At 38.4% G+C, this 14,212-nt stretch overlaps 2 protein-coding genes across 9 annotated transcripts in view; one reads left to right on the top strand and one right to left on the bottom strand.

Annotated features, from left to right (window-relative positions):
* The window catches only part of LOC145248983 (uncharacterized), a 309,978-nt gene that overhangs the window by 88,164 nt on the left and 207,602 nt on the right, over positions 1-14,212 (top strand). The window lies entirely within an intron of this gene.
* LOC145248985 (uncharacterized) overlaps positions 1-14,212 on the bottom strand; it is a 134,679-nt gene that overhangs the window by 19,109 nt on the left and 101,358 nt on the right. The window contains exons 7-8 of one of the 4 annotated variants that reach the window (XM_080110820.1): positions 3,407-3,547; positions 1,046-1,087 (exon numbers count right to left, since the gene is read on the bottom strand). The exons of 1 other annotated variant lie outside the window; for it this stretch is intronic. In XM_080110820.1, the coding sequence (XP_079966946.1) occupies positions 1,046-1,087; positions 3,407-3,547 (183 nt within the window). The remainder of the gene's footprint in view (positions 1-1,045; positions 1,088-3,406; positions 3,548-14,212) is intronic. 2 more of the 4 variants (XM_080110822.1, XM_080110823.1) reach the window with 2 other exon arrangements.

Raw genomic sequence — 14,212 nt, 5'->3', positions numbered from 1 at the left:
TCAAGCATTTATATTACAGGCCTCCGATTTCTGCCCATCTACCACTACTCTTATGAGCCTATCGGAGAGAAATGATTTAATGATTGAGAAAACATTTCCAGTTATACCGTAGCTGGAAATCTTGTGAAGTAGACCCTTATGCCATACCTTGTCGAAGGCCTTTGATATGTCAAGAGCAATTGCCCTAGAAAGGAAGCCTTTGTCAAGAGATTCACTAATCCTGTGGGATATAACCATCAGCACATCTGCGGTAGATCTTGCAGAGCGGAAACCATATTGTGTGTCACTAAGAAGGTTATTCCTGCTGAGGTGTTTTTATGTTTTTTTCATCAATTACTATTAATATTATTATTACTATTATTACTTAATAATTACTCAGTCCAAGAATTTGAGGAATATTTGGTGCTTGTTAAGATAGTCGACAGATCGATTTTTTTAAATATGCGGTTTTAAGCAAAAGCAATATTACACACTTACTTGTCATGTTTAAAATAGTAGTGTATCCAAAAATTCATTGAGTTGAACAACTGCTATTGTGTTTTTAGTAAAAAAGAAAAAGTCTATCGCTATAGACAGCAAATATTGCAGCCATGACACAAGTAATCTAAAATATTTCTGTCAGAGTTATGTCCCCTACGTTTAGACTCCTACCGTCTACTTTATAACGTCTAAGAAAAATGCGATTTTACCCAATTTTCTGTAAAAATTATTTCTAACTATAAACAACTTTTTACTAGATGACTTTTCGTAATTTTTGGATATATTACTATTTTCAACATGACAATTAAGTACGTAATATTGTTTTTGCTTACAGCGATATATTTAAAAAATCGATCTTTCGACTGTATCTTACCAAGCAAGCACTGAATATTTTAATGTGTATTTTGCGTGATTAAAATATATAGAAATAAAAAAAAGCTTAAGAGAAACAAACGTTCATTAACTCAGCTTTAGTATAATAACAGCTACTAAATTCATATAAAACGCCCGACACTTGTTAATAGTGTGTACGAACCATTAATAGTGGTAAATTTAATGTACTAACCATTATCAGTTGTATTTTGTTGTGTTGCCGAGGTAGTTGGAACTATTTGTTGTGTAGCATGGAAATAAAAAAGACATTAGTTAAAATTGTGCATAAAGTTGCATTTAACATTGAACATATTCGACAATAAACCTTATGCAAAGATTAGGCATCTAAAATTGTTAACGCTCAACTATGATGATTTGAAATCATTGCAGTGTTCATGAACTACGTTAGCGTAAGTACGATAGTCTTTGTACTCTTTCATTGTGAAATTCATTCATTTTCATCTTTTAGTTAGTGAATTAATTTTGTTTCCGTAACGGATATTTATGTGGGGGAATTTGGGCAAAGAACACCAGTTTAGATAGACACCGGGGAGTTACTCACTCTCTCTCTCTCTCTCTCTCTCTCTCTCTCTCACACACACACACACACACACACACACACACACACACACACACACACACACACACACTGTTCCCACGGGAGACAAAGTAGAACTCTAACCACTTCTAAAGTGAGTACCAAATTATTGTTGTTCTGTATTGTGATATTGCTTTATTCTTTATGTTTGTCAATTCATAATAAATGTGTATGTATGTACTTCTGAACTATTTGTGTTTGTTAAGTATTGATTAGTTTTAGTGATTCAATCAGCCATATATGTATATATATATCTGTAATGGATGCTCCACTTTGCTCAATGTTGCTTGAATCCTGATGAATGCTAATAAAACTGTGATATGTTGAAACATTAACCCAGATTCATTCTCTGGTTTATTAAGTAAGTTTCTTTTGATTTCTGCATCTATATTCAATACTAAACCTTATGCAAAGATTTGGCATCTAAAATTATAAACGCTCAACTCTGACGATTTGAAATCATTGTAGTGTTCATTAACTTCGCTTGCAAAAGTCTTTGTTTTCTTTCAATGTGAGATTCAGTCATTTCCACCTTTTGTGAATGGCTAAATTTTTTGTTACTAATTGTATAACCCCAACAGCACCCACAGGCCGTGCACGCACGATATAAGGCAACATGCACTAACCCTAAGTGAGTGTGGCCACACCTCTACTCTCTCGAGTACTGGACCCCTCAATATGCACCCGTCTCTCTCAGACCCTTGGAAATCAGCCCGCTGATACTCAGAGTTTACAGCACTCACTACCCCAAGTCTGGGCAATACCTGGATGCGGCTAGGTGATCTTCTATGTCAGGTTATGTGGTCGGATTCTCTCACAGGCGTTGGAACTGGCAAGTAGGTGTCTCGCTGTTGCAGCTTGAAGATCAGGGTCCTGGCAGCTGAAATCAATGGGTCATTCTTCACAAGTTGCAAGTATTAAATGATCAACAACGCCAGGGAAGTTTTCTGTATCACAAATTACATTATTGACAATAAATTCAGCATACATGTCGTGCAGAAAGAAAAACTCAGGTTATTAAAAATCACTATTTTTTTTCGCTAATTTCAAGCAATGATTCTAGATGCAGGTGCCTTTTTCTCTTCTACTGGTGATGATCTCGGCTAGTTTTCAGAGGGCCTCTTCCTTCAGTTGTTTTATCATGACAAGCTTCTGTCGGCCAGAGCGAAAAGAAGACACCGATTAGCCAAGTGTCTCGTTTTTATCAAATCAGTAATTCCTCCCTCTACCTTTTTGGAGTCATTCTTTCTTTTTCTTTTCCTCTCCCTCTCTTCTTTTATCCTATTAATTTGTACTCCCTTTTTCTTTTCTTTCTTTTGAATTTCCTCCCTCTCTCTGTTCCTCTAATTTCTACTCCTCCTCTCCGAACTTATCTCTACCAAATTTTAACCCTCATTTGCACTGAGGTTCTTACTTATCAAATTAGGAGTGATTAGTCATTCCAGGTCGAACAATGCTTGGCGGCGGCCCTTACCCTTGACCCTCATTCTAAGTTGTCAGTCTTAATCAGCTAAGGATCTCTGGATCTCTTCATACCTCTCAACAGAGGTTTTAAAATCAACCTTTCATGTTAACAGATATATAACAGCAATGAGATAAAAACAATTATTTGCTTTTTTTCTTTCTGAAAAATCCCATAGACATTTCTGTTTTGTCCCAATCAGACATCAACACTTCTGCCCTCTCTTCATCTATTCGAAAAGCAAGACCATCTGGTGTCGCCCGGGGATCTTGCCATAATTGTGTAAACATGTGCTACAGTTTTTGCATACAAATGGCAGACGTTGCAGTGATAGATGCTTGGTCAAAGGAAGAGAGAAGCACAGAGTCTGATCATCCAAGAGATATTTTCTTTGTTTGAAAAAATAAGTACCTAATTGAATGAGAAGATAATATTGGGATCGACCTTTGTGGGAAAAGCAAATAAGAGACTGTCTTGATGTCTAATGTACTAACCACTTGTATTTTGTTGTGTTGCCGTGGTAGTCAGAACTTTTTCTTGCGTTGCCAAGGTAGTCAGGATTATTTCTTGCGTTGCCAAGGTAGTCGGGATTATTTCTTGCGTTGCCAAGGTAGTCGGGATTATTTGTTGTGTAGCTACCAGTTTGGAAATAAGACATTGAACTATTAAAAGTGCACATAAAATTGCATTCATTTTAGCTTTTTTTATTTTACATCTTTATGAAATAAAAAAGGAAGAATAAATAAAAGGAAAAAGAGAGCAAGCTACTATAGCAGGAGTCAAACTTATAGGAAGAATACTATGTGTTATGACAATATAGCACCATCAAAGGGAGCTAATTCATTTCATGTTTCAGACAGAGTTATCTTCCTTCCTTTAACTCTGTTATGTGAGTTCTTATGTCTCCACATGAGAGCGGCATGAAACAAACGCTTAAAAGAATGACTTCAATCTGCGTAAATGAAAATGGATAAATCTTACTTCTGTCCGTGATAATCGTGGCACACAAACTCAAATAATATCAAACTAAGACTAATGGATGGAGTTTGTGATTGTAACATTAAATATGTTGCCACCTTATAAATGTCTACGGTGACTATTCTGGTTCCTTCCACTACTTTGTGTCACCCACGTGCTACACACATGTATATTCGTCTTTCACAATGATTTTTCTTTTTTTTTTTTACAAGGGAGTCACTACTTATCAAGGCCCGAAGGGCATTCAAGGATAAGTGTTAATGAATGTAAGGTGGTAGTGTAGTAATCATTAATGATATAGATTGAGTAACATTTGATTATTTAAGGGCATGACTCAACGAGAAATTGTTTACATTGGACTTGAAGGCTACCATATTGTAGTTGGCTGGGAAGCAGGCCAGTAGAACAGTGTTCTGTGGGCAATTCTAGGAAAGAAGCTTTGTTCATGGAATCTGTGTTTAGATTTAGGCACAGATAGAGTGGGAAAAATTATTGATAGTGGTTTTTTTTGTTTTATTTTTACAAAGTAATCACCACTTATCAAGGTCCGGAAGCAACTCAGGGATAAGGGTTATTGTGTGGACAGTATGTTTGTGTTGTAGATTTGATAAAGGAGGCGGTTCATCAGGAATTTCTTTACATTGGACTTGAAGACATCTAGGTTGTAGTCAGGTGGGAAACAGACAACCAGAACAGAGTTCCACAGGCGTGCACTTCTAAGAAAGAAGCTTTGTTAATGGAATCTACATTTTGATTTAGGCACAGATAAGGAGTGGGGGAAACTTTTTGACAGTGATTTCAGCTAGGTGGGTGTTTATCGTGAAAGATTGGCGAGGGGGGACCAGAGATTGGAGTTCAGATGAGCACCTGCCATGGTGGTAACAATAAAACAAAGAGGCTCGCAACGTCTCTTCTGTGGGAGAGAGGTTGCAGGGAAGAGAAAAGGGCATCCCCCACTAGGCCACGAAGCCTATTTTGTACTCTGTCAAGGCAGGATAGGCTGTTTTTAGCAGCTCCTGCCCAGATGTGGCAGCAGTATTCCATCTTTGGTCGTACTTGGCTTTTATACAAATAGAGAATTGCATCAGGGGTGAGATATCTTCTGAAGCGGTAGAAGGATCCTGCCATTTTTCCAGCGACCTTGGCAACTGACTTGATGTACGTATTCCATTTCAGTAAAGCCCAGAAGCTTATCAAAACATGGAGCTTCCGCTAGACGAGAGCCATCCATTTCAATTGATGCCGGATGGGGATCAGAACATTGATGATGTAAAGATAGGAGCTTGGTTTTAGATGCATTAAAAGTAACCAGCCACCTCCTCCCCCACTGTACCACTCACTCAAGATCAGAGGAGAGAGAATCTGTGAGAACTTTGTCATTTACGGCCTTTGATGTGTTACCATAGATGGTCGTGTCATCAGCATAGATATGTCAACGAATGATTTAAGTATGTGTTTTGGGAGATCATTGATGTATATCAGGAAGAGAGTTGGGCCTAGGATTGACCCCTGAGGGATCCAGCATTAATATTGAGGGCCTCTGACTTCTGCCCATCAACCACTACTCTTATGAGCGTATCGGAGAGAAATGATTTAATAATTGAGAAAACATTTCCAGTTATACTGTAGCTGGAAATCTTGTGAAGTAGGCCCTTATGCCATACCTTATCGAAGGCCTTTGATATGTCAAGAGCAATTTCCCTAGAGAGGAAGCCTTTGTCAAGAGATTCACTAATCCTATGAGATATAACAGTTAGCACATCTGCTGTAGATCTGGCAGAACGGAAACCATATTGCATGTCATTAAGAAGGTTATTTCTGCTGAGGTGGTTGACTACTTCTCTATTTAATATGGATTCCAACAACTTACTCATGACACACAGAAGACTTATTGGTCTATACTGAGAGGGAGATGACTTATCACCTGAATTCTTAAATACAAGGCATACTGATGAGGTTTTCCAGGATGTTGGGAAGCACTTCTCTTTAAGGCAGCGCTTAAAAAGTTTTGTAAGTATGGGGCCAAGTTCTGGTTGAAGCTTTTTCAGCACAATGATTGGAATGCCGTCAGGGCCAGTTGCTTTACTGGAGTCAAGGTTCTTCATTAGCTTGGCGACATCATGCACAGATATTTGTATGTTGCAGAGCATGTTGTCCGTTATAGGAGGAAATACGGGGAGTTTATGGCCTTTGTTGCATAGGGTAGAATTAGCTGCAAAGTTCTTGGCAAATAGTTTGGCCTTATCTGATGCTGACGAGATGACCTCAGGTCCATTGATGATGGTGTGGATAGAACGCACGCTTCTGTTCAAGATCCTCTTTGCTATTTGCCAAAACTGTGGGAACCAAGCCGCTGCTCAGCTACTTTGGATTTATTTTGCATATAGCTCTCTTGCATTTTTTATTCTTTTGCAGTGGTTACTGGCAGTCCTGAAGGCAACTTTAATCTCAGTACATCTATTACGTTGGTAGTTATGGAAAAAGTGATTTCTATGTGCGATGGCAGCAGCACATTCTGGAGAGAACCATAGCTGGTCGTTAGGTTTTTGTTGGAATTTTTTGGATGGTATGAATCGGTTTATGCCTACAATTAGCCATTCAGTCAGATCTGATACTATGGAGGACACATCCTTTTTAAACATGGAATGCAGTGGTAGATCGGATATAAGTGTACGGAAGCTATCCCAGTCAGTGGTAGAGTATCGATATACAGTACGGTGGAGAGATACATCTCCAGACTTATTGCATTTCGTTTTTATCTTAACTGATAAAACCGTGTGGTCGGAAGATCCCAGAGGAGACAGAACGGAACTTGAACATAGCTCAGGGGAAGTTGTGAGAAAAAGGTCTAGAAGGCTAGCATACTAACCGGAAGTATCGGGCACTCGGGTGGGTTCGTGGACAATCTGAGTGAGGTCATAAACAATGGCAAAATCATGACAGAACCTCCCCTCATCATCTGTCTTGTTAGAGTGGGTCAGCCATTCCGCATTGTGGACATTGAAGTCACCACAAATGTGGGTGTTAGCTGAAGAGTGAGCACACAGGATGTGGTAAATTTTTTCAGATATGCTCTTAAGAATAGTAACTCCGCTATTGTGTGGGAGATAGAGAGCAAATATAAATGCAGTGGTGTAAGCAAGTGCAACCCGGAAGCACATATAAGGTAAATTAGCGTCTTCTCTGGAGATATCCCTACCACAAAGAAAGCCATCTTTAATGTAGGCACATATTCCATGTCCATGGCGATCTTGGGGGTCAGATTTAGATGTTAAGTTAGAGTATCTATTGGAATGCTGTCAGGGCCAGTTGCTTTACTGGAATCAAGGTTCTTGATTAGCTTGGCGACATCACGTCAAAGGAAGTGGTCGGCATAATGCCAGTTTCGCTTAGGAAGAATGTCTGGTTTCGTCTCCTGTAATTGGGTTTCAACCTCTGGAAGGTTGGAACGGATACCCCTGATGTTGGAGAAAGAGACATGGTAGTAGGGGTCTACTTTGGAGGATGGGGTTCTAGGTTTACACATGTTATTTTTCTGGAGGTATTTCATGTTGAGGATTGGGATTTGTGGAGCAGGTCGACAGACTTCAATAGAGCATGACAGAGAGGGAAGGTAAGAGAGAAAAAGAGAAGATTTTTTTTTGTTTTGTAGCCATGATAAGGTAAAGCTGTAACAATTACCCACTAGTATGGCATCGAGAGGTCCCACTCGAAACTACTGCATGGTCCAGAGTCCATTCACCAAATGGCAATACAGCAGCCCCAGTATTTTGCACCTCCTTAATGGTTAATCCAAGGTTCAGGTCCCTGACTATCAGGCGGATAATGTCAGCCCAGATGAAACGTTTACCTCCAGCACCCTTACTAGTGACATGGCCACACAGATAGACATAGGAACAGAAAATTTCCGATATCTCAGGCTGCTGTTCACGAAGTACTATCATCCTGGAAAGCAGCTTTTTCTTCGCCCTTTGTCAGAAACATCACTCATTGGAAATGAGGACTAAGGGACAAATAAGAGAATAAGCGAGAGTAATGAGAACTGCCGATAATGCATCCACAATGCATTGTCTACTCTCCATTTAAAAAAAAAAAAAAAAGCGGGGGGGGGTGTAAGGACTTATTAATATATACTTAGCATAAGTCCGTCGCTCTAATTCGAAATTTAAGTTGTAGCTAATAGGGTGTTTTTTTTATGAAAGTTTGGCAGGGGGGGACCTCAGATTGGAGCTCAGACGAGCACTGCTATGAAAATAACGATAGAGTACAGGCAGACTCGTAACGTTTTATTTTTTTTTGTGGGAAAGAGATTGCACCCTCGTTCATAACACTATGGCAGAAGCTAATAAAGGATAAGACAACCTGGCTTAGGAGTTTTACAGCAAAATCTTCATTAAATTCCTGCTTATTGGATCCACGAACTGGAAGGGAATTCCAAAGTCAAGTGATTTGATGAAAAAAAACTATTAGAGTAGAAACTGACCATGGTGCAGTGTTCCGTAGCAGCATCTGCAATACAATCTTGCACAACAGCAAGTGCTAGACTCTCAGAGTTTGTAACAGACAACCAATTCTGCATAGTTAGCGAGTCATATTTGACTGGATATGCCATATGAAGGTGACTGAGCATGTTAGCAACTCACTTCTTTGTATGGAAAACTCCAAAGAGCTATGTGAGAAACGTCTCTGCTGGTCTGGTCATATCAAGCAAAATGGTGAGAGAATAACTCGTCTTCCACAAAACTTTGGCTGCAACTATCCAGGAAAAAGCTCAGCAACTTCATGAGGGTGATACCATGGAATGAGCTAAATGGCGAACAGACATCCAAGCATCAAAATGCAGACCCATGCAATCCGTGGAAACCTGTCTACAATTGGATAGTTTATTACTTTCTAACACGTCCGTTTGATGAGCATCTCTTTTTCAATATCAGACATAGGTTGTATATTGGCCACAGTAGAACAAACTTTGCTATCGAATTGTTGTCATCACTCACAATAATGACAATTGATGAGTTGGGTGGGGGGTACAGGTAGATACAACCTTATGTAGATCATGGGTCCTGAAAGCAAAAAAAAGTCTGTCACCGTTGAACTTTTCTTATGTCTCAACAGCAGTCATACTTTTCTCTCCTTCTTCGTCATCATCTTCATCATCTTCACAGCGAACTCTCATGCATGAGATATCATTTCTCACACACAAAGAAAAACATCTTTTTATGCTGACACTTGAACCCTGACAGTGACCAAATTTGCATTAATCTTTCTCACACACAAATAGATTCAGAATCACCCCAAAATTAGCAAAGACACTCAAGAAGCTAGCTGAAGACGTGGTAACACACCACCAAAGCCTATGTTGAACCTTGCTCTGGTCCACAGGTCTACGGGGTTTACTGCTGCCCATAACTATCTTGACCACTGCAAGCTGTCGTGCATGGTTTATGTTCATTCGGCATGCTGTATGCTCTATGGGAGAAGTAGGCTCAATCCATCCTGCAGATGATGCAGTGATAGATGCTTGACCAAAGGAAGAGAGAGGCACAGAGAACAGAAAGTATCTCTGTCCAGAGTCTGACCACCCAACAGATATTTTCTTTGTTTGAAAAAAAAATAAGTACCTCGTCAAATGGATAAGTCAATCTTTGTGAGAAAAGCAATGTTCAGATTATCTGCAGATAAACCCCATGAATGCAGATCGTCTAGATCAGGGGTCGGCAACTTTTTAGAGCATAAGAGCAAAAAAGCTATGTTTGTTATAAAAGAAGGGTAAAACAGCTTTGGCTACATTGCCATAAGTGGCAACAATATTATTAAATTTGGAAATAAATGTTTATTATTATATTATTTATAAATGTGCATTTAAGGAAAACAAGTATTAATTATAATATGATTAGATTTAAACGATAACATTTATTTTACTACAGAAATATAAAAAAAGAAAAATTACAAACATATTTTACAAAAAAATCTTTATTTGTATTGTGTCCTTAGTAAGGTGGTTGCCCCCCAAAATATTAACTGAAGGGCTGGATTTGGCCCGCAGCCTAGAGGTTGCTGACTCTTGGTCTAGATGCTATCTTCGGTGGATGTCAATCTCTAGTCAACCTGTGGGTATCCGAATAGTGACCACTAACAAAAGGATAGAACCTGTCAAAGATGAAAAATTCCAAAACATTGGAAGGAGAAGCAGCTTAACAAACCTTATGGAGAAGGAGGAGTAAGAGGGGAAGTTGGAGTTGACCAGGGCCAGTGGATTTTCTGAGCAGTTAGGCCCGTGTGCCTCTCCAGGTAACTTTTAGGCCTTGCGGCTCTTAGCCAAAGGACAGTATCAATAATATTTGTGTGTTTCAGTTTTGGCAGGCAAGAACTCATTCTGCAAGTCTGCCATATAAAATTAGGAAAGCGAGTACCATTTGAAATATCCAAAAAAAGAAACATTATTATTCTTTATAAACATTTTGTTTTGGTGTGGAAATTCCTTTGTTGCTGACTGGATTGCACAACAACTTTGGACCGGCACAGCAAGTGAGACAATCATGGCTTGTACAGTGAACACACAAAGGAATGTTCATATTTGTTGCTGTGACCATCGGATTATGAACTGATGGGATGCAGTGGATACCAGAGTTCACATCAGGATTTTCAGATGATGCCGTTGGACTAAATATCGACCCCTACAAGCAAAAGAAAAAAACAAACAAACCCCAAAAAAAGAATGGAAAAAGAAAGAGGCAGAAATAACAAACGCCTCCAAAAAATAAAAAAGCGAGATGAAAAAGAAATTGATAGAAAACAACAAAAAATACAATAAAGAATGAATGAATGCACAATTAGAAAATGCAGTAAAAAAACATAAGAACATATAACTTGGTCTGTTCCTTTTTCATCTCTCCATCTCATCGGATAATTATTTCCTTTATTTTCATCATATATATATATATATATATATATATATATATATGTGTGTTTGTTTGTTTTTGTTTGCAATACTTTAATTATTATTATTATTATTATTTTTAATAAATTCAATTATTTATAGGAAAGTGCATTTTTACTTAAATGCGAGTTGGGAATAATTTTCCCTTTGACTAATTTTGTAACCTCAAATGGGGAGCGGCATATGTATACTTTTTAATATATATATATATATATATATATATATATATATATATATATATATATATAGAGAGAGAGAGAGAGAGAGAGAGAGAGAGAGAGAGAGAGAGAAAGAGAGAATAAAGTAAAAAGAAAACGAATGCGCATAAAAAAATAAAGAAAAGAATGAAGCAAAGAAAATAATTTAAAAAAATAATCATGCACAAACGAATATTACACCCTTGAGTTTTATGCATCAACTTTTCAAATTTGCAATTGGACTTCTTTTTTACTAGCGATTATATTGTGACATTTTATTTATTTTTGGCAACATTCTGTGAAATATATAGAGATGGGTAGAGATGTAAACATGTGTTGCACATTTCGTTGATGACTTTTTTGTTAAGGCATTTAAAATTGTCATAGACTCTTGAAAATTCAGTATGTTGTTGCTATACATCTTATGAGATGACTGGCCAATTTTTATGATTTCAGATTCAGATGAACAGCTACAGCAGGAATTGGAATACACCCTACTAAAGCCTCATTGTCACAGTTAGCAAATTTAAAAAATGCAATCTGGACATGAGGACACTAGAAGAATGATATACAAAAAATTCTGTTTTAAACTTGTTAAAATTCCACAGGACCGTATGGAATGCTTCAGACTGCTTTTGGACCATCTTGTATGAATCGATCATCAGTTTTGGAGTGGCATAAGAGATTCAAGAAAGGCAAGGAGTTTGTGAGGGATGATGAGAGGTGTGGGAGGAGTAAGGAAAACAGAACACCAGAGTTGATTGGCCAAATAAAGACTTTCATGGATACTGTCATGTGTCTATAGCGATAATAAGTGCACAGTTTGATGTCAGTGTGAGTACTGTACACACAATTATTCATGAGGAACTGTAGATGCAGCAGATTTGTGCAAATACACCAGTTCATAACTCCATCCTTATTACCGACTATTTTACCAAGATGGGCATCAAGACATTTCCTCACCCTCTCTATAGTTCAGAACTTGCTTACTGTGACTTTTAGCTATTACCTAAGCTCAAGGAAAACCTTAGAGACTATCATTATGAGACAATCAAATAGATGAAAGAGGCTGTAATGAGGGTCATCGACATGTTTCCATAAGAGGACTTTCATGGGGCTTTCCAGAAGTTGTTGGAATTGTACAATAAGTGCATTGCAGCCAGAGGAGATTACTTTGAATGCGACTAGAGTTTCACGTGTATACCATCGATAAAAATGCCCATACGAAAAAAAGTCTAAAACCTTATTGAAGGCACCTTATATGATAGAAGTTGCAGATGATTGATGGTTGGCCAAGGGAAGAGAGAAGAGCACAGAAAACAGAAAATATTTCTGGCCAGTGTCCGACCACACAGCAAATATTTCATTTGTTTTAAAAAAATAAGTGCCTCATTGAATAGGAAAAACACATGAAAAAAGTAATGTCCAGCGTGACCTGCAGATAAGCCCCATGAATGGAAATCGTCTAGATATTATTATTTTTTTAAATTACATTTTCACCTCAAACAAGGCACATTGCCACTTTGTTGTAGGGGCTACTATCAGGGATATAGGTCAGGGGTACTGTGTAGGGAGTTGGGCAGCAAGATGTCGGTTCATGTTGCACTTGAACTTCTGCATGTCAGTACAGTTGGGGAAGCAGGGACCCGGCAGGGAATTCCAAAGTCTAACAGTCCTGGGGAAGAAACTACTAGAGTAGAAGGCTCTCTTACATCTAGGGATCTCTACTGTGAAGGGGTTAGATTTAGCTGCTTGTCAGGTTTGTCGGGGGTATTTACGTTGAGGGGGCACAAGTGCTTGCGGTTCGTCAGAGCATTCACTGTTAAAGTACTTGTAGATGCGACATTTCGTCGATGGGACAGGGGCTGAAGTTTAAATGACAGTTCAGGACCTATCAGATTGGTGGTTCTCTTTTGAACCTTGTCTAGGAGCGAGAGACTAGTGGCAGATACACCAGCCCAAATATGACAACAATACTCCATACATGGGAGAATGGTGGCCTTATAGAGGTAGAGGATACTTTCAGGTGTTAGTATCTTTCTAGCACGGTAAAGAGAACCTACCTTCTTTGCAGCGGTCCTGGCGATACTCTCAATGTAATTGTTCCAACTCATGTTTCCTGAGAGCGTTAGGCTGAGGAATTTAAAGGATGTACTTTCAGATAAAGAATCATTGGCCATTGGTATTGGTGGTAGAAAAGGTTTCTTGTAACTATTGAAGGAAACGAGTTTAGTCTTGGCAGCATTGAATGTGACCATCCATTTATGTCCCCATTCCACTACAGATCGGAAGTCATCCTCTAGTGTTTCTGCCATTTCTTTAGATATGTGTTCATTTGTTTTGTCGTCAATATATATACCCATCTCACAGGCAATTTTGTCAGGGAGGTCATTTATGAATATTAGGAATAACAGAGGTCCTAGGATAGACCCCTGAGGCACTTCTACATGTATATCATATTGTTTAGATGTACGACCATCGAGGACAACTTGGATTTTTCTCTTATCTAAGAAGGATTTAATTATGTCATGTATTCTTCCAGTGATACCATATGATATCGTTCTTGGCCTTCTGGCCAAGATCAAATGCCAATTAATTCAAGAACTCTTTCTAATGAAATCGAACTTTATTTTCTCACACATACACACACACACAAAAAAAAAAAAAAAAAAAAAAAAAAAAAATGCACACACAACATACAGAAATGAATATACAAATTGTACATAGTTAAATTTTACATTGAACGCTGGGGTTATTAGTTAGATTAGGATCCACAGAGTGATTGAGGTATTTTGGTAAATGTTGCCAGTCAAGAGTAAGACTTCAAAGTCTCATCTGTTACGTAGTCAAAAAGACCCTGTACCCTCCCCCTCCCAATTTCTTGTAGGGCCTTGTGCCTAATTTTGTTGAATTGAATTTTTTGTACGTTTTTTATGTTCAATTTTTTCTTTCTCAATAAAATATATAAACAAGATCAAAGTGTAGTATCTGTTCCGGCAGATACTGCACTTAAGATAATTTGTACCAGTCAATGGAGGGGAAACCCTCTATACTGGGACAATTATTATTTTTGGTAACCAGAGTGCCCCCTTTTTGACTACTTTTAGGGGAGCTGGTTTTTACCTCACATTAAAAACGGCCTTGTGCCTAATTTGCTCAGTGGGGGAGCAAATAAACACCATCTG

This window comes from Euprymna scolopes, chromosome 27 (genome assembly GCF_053919585.1).
Source record: "Euprymna scolopes isolate OS-2025 chromosome 27, ASM5391958v1, whole genome shotgun sequence".
NCBI lineage: Eukaryota > Metazoa > Mollusca > Cephalopoda > Sepiida > Sepiolidae > Euprymna > Euprymna scolopes.
Note: the sequence above shows the minus strand (reverse complement) of the source record. Positions and strands in the feature narration are given on the sequence as shown.